The sequence below is a fragment of the Cynoglossus semilaevis genome, unplaced genomic scaffold (genome assembly GCF_000523025.1).
Source record: "Cynoglossus semilaevis isolate Cse_v1.0 unplaced genomic scaffold, Cse_v1.0 C18946766, whole genome shotgun sequence".
Classification (NCBI taxonomy): Eukaryota; Metazoa; Chordata; class Actinopteri; order Pleuronectiformes; family Cynoglossidae; genus Cynoglossus; species Cynoglossus semilaevis.
This window is the reverse complement of record NW_007590206.1, coordinates 1-643: the sequence shown is the minus strand read 5'-3', so window position 1 is coordinate 643 and position 643 is coordinate 1. Positions and strand designations below refer to the sequence as shown.

Here is a 643-nt window from a genome sequence, read left to right as displayed (position 1 = left end):
ACTGTAGTGTAGTATTACAGATTCTAATGACAGAAATACACTGTATGATGGAAGGATACATTACTTTAAATGTCTTGTTTGTTGGACCAAAGTTCTAACCGCCACAGGGGTTCTGTGTAAAAGCGGGGGTACACTAACAAACACGTGTGTGTTCTTACTGCGGTCGGGGCCGTGGGCGAGCTGGAGCTGCTGGGCCAAGAGTGCAGGGACTCGCTGCTCTGTATGTCCCAGATTGAAGAGGACACGGGGCTGAACTCGGACCACTTCTGCTGAGGCTCCGGCGACTTGGGGAGATTCATCTCAGTGAAAACTAAACAGACATGACACCATTGGCGATAATTGCTGCGGCTCCACCTCAGAACGTCACACCAGTTACACTGCATTCTTTCTCTTGGTTCCAGAGAACTGACGGATGCACAGCTTACCTCCTGTCAAGTTGAAGGAGTTGTTGGGTCCAAAAGCTGAGAAGGAGTTGGCCGACTGGTAGTTTTGACCGCTGGTGTTGTCAATGGGGCTCCACAGTCCGGGACTGTTGGAGGGATGGGTGGGAGGTGGGGGGTACAACCACAGACTCATGAAGTTCACAACCTACTGTTTTTTTGGGCCCCAATCACCGGGGGGCCACAGCAGCAATACAGTTCCC

The 643-nt window shown here is 51.5% G+C and overlaps 1 protein-coding gene across 1 annotated transcript; it reads right to left on the bottom strand.

Annotated features, from left to right (window-relative positions):
- Positions 1 to 50: 50 nt before the first annotated feature.
- LOC103399561 (transmembrane protein 131-like) lies at positions 51 to 604 on the bottom strand. The gene is made up of 2 exons (XM_008338233.3): positions 426 to 604; positions 51 to 310 (listed from the first exon to the last, which is right to left on the bottom strand). The coding sequence occupies exons 1-2, from the start codon at positions 574 to 576 to the stop codon at positions 66 to 68; spliced, it is 396 nt and encodes a 131-aa protein (XP_008336455.2). The 5' UTR covers positions 577 to 604; the 3' UTR covers positions 51 to 65.
- Positions 605 to 643: the final 39 nt, after the last annotated feature.

Coding starts and splice junctions, on each gene's coding strand:
- LOC103399561 (XM_008338233.3), bottom strand. CDS start 576: ATGAGTCTGTGGTTGTACCCCCCACCTCCCACCCATCCCTCCAACAGT. Junction 311..425: donor CTCCTTCAACTTGACAGGAG/GTAAGCTGTGCA, acceptor ATGTCTGTTTAG/TTTTCACTGAGATGAATCTC.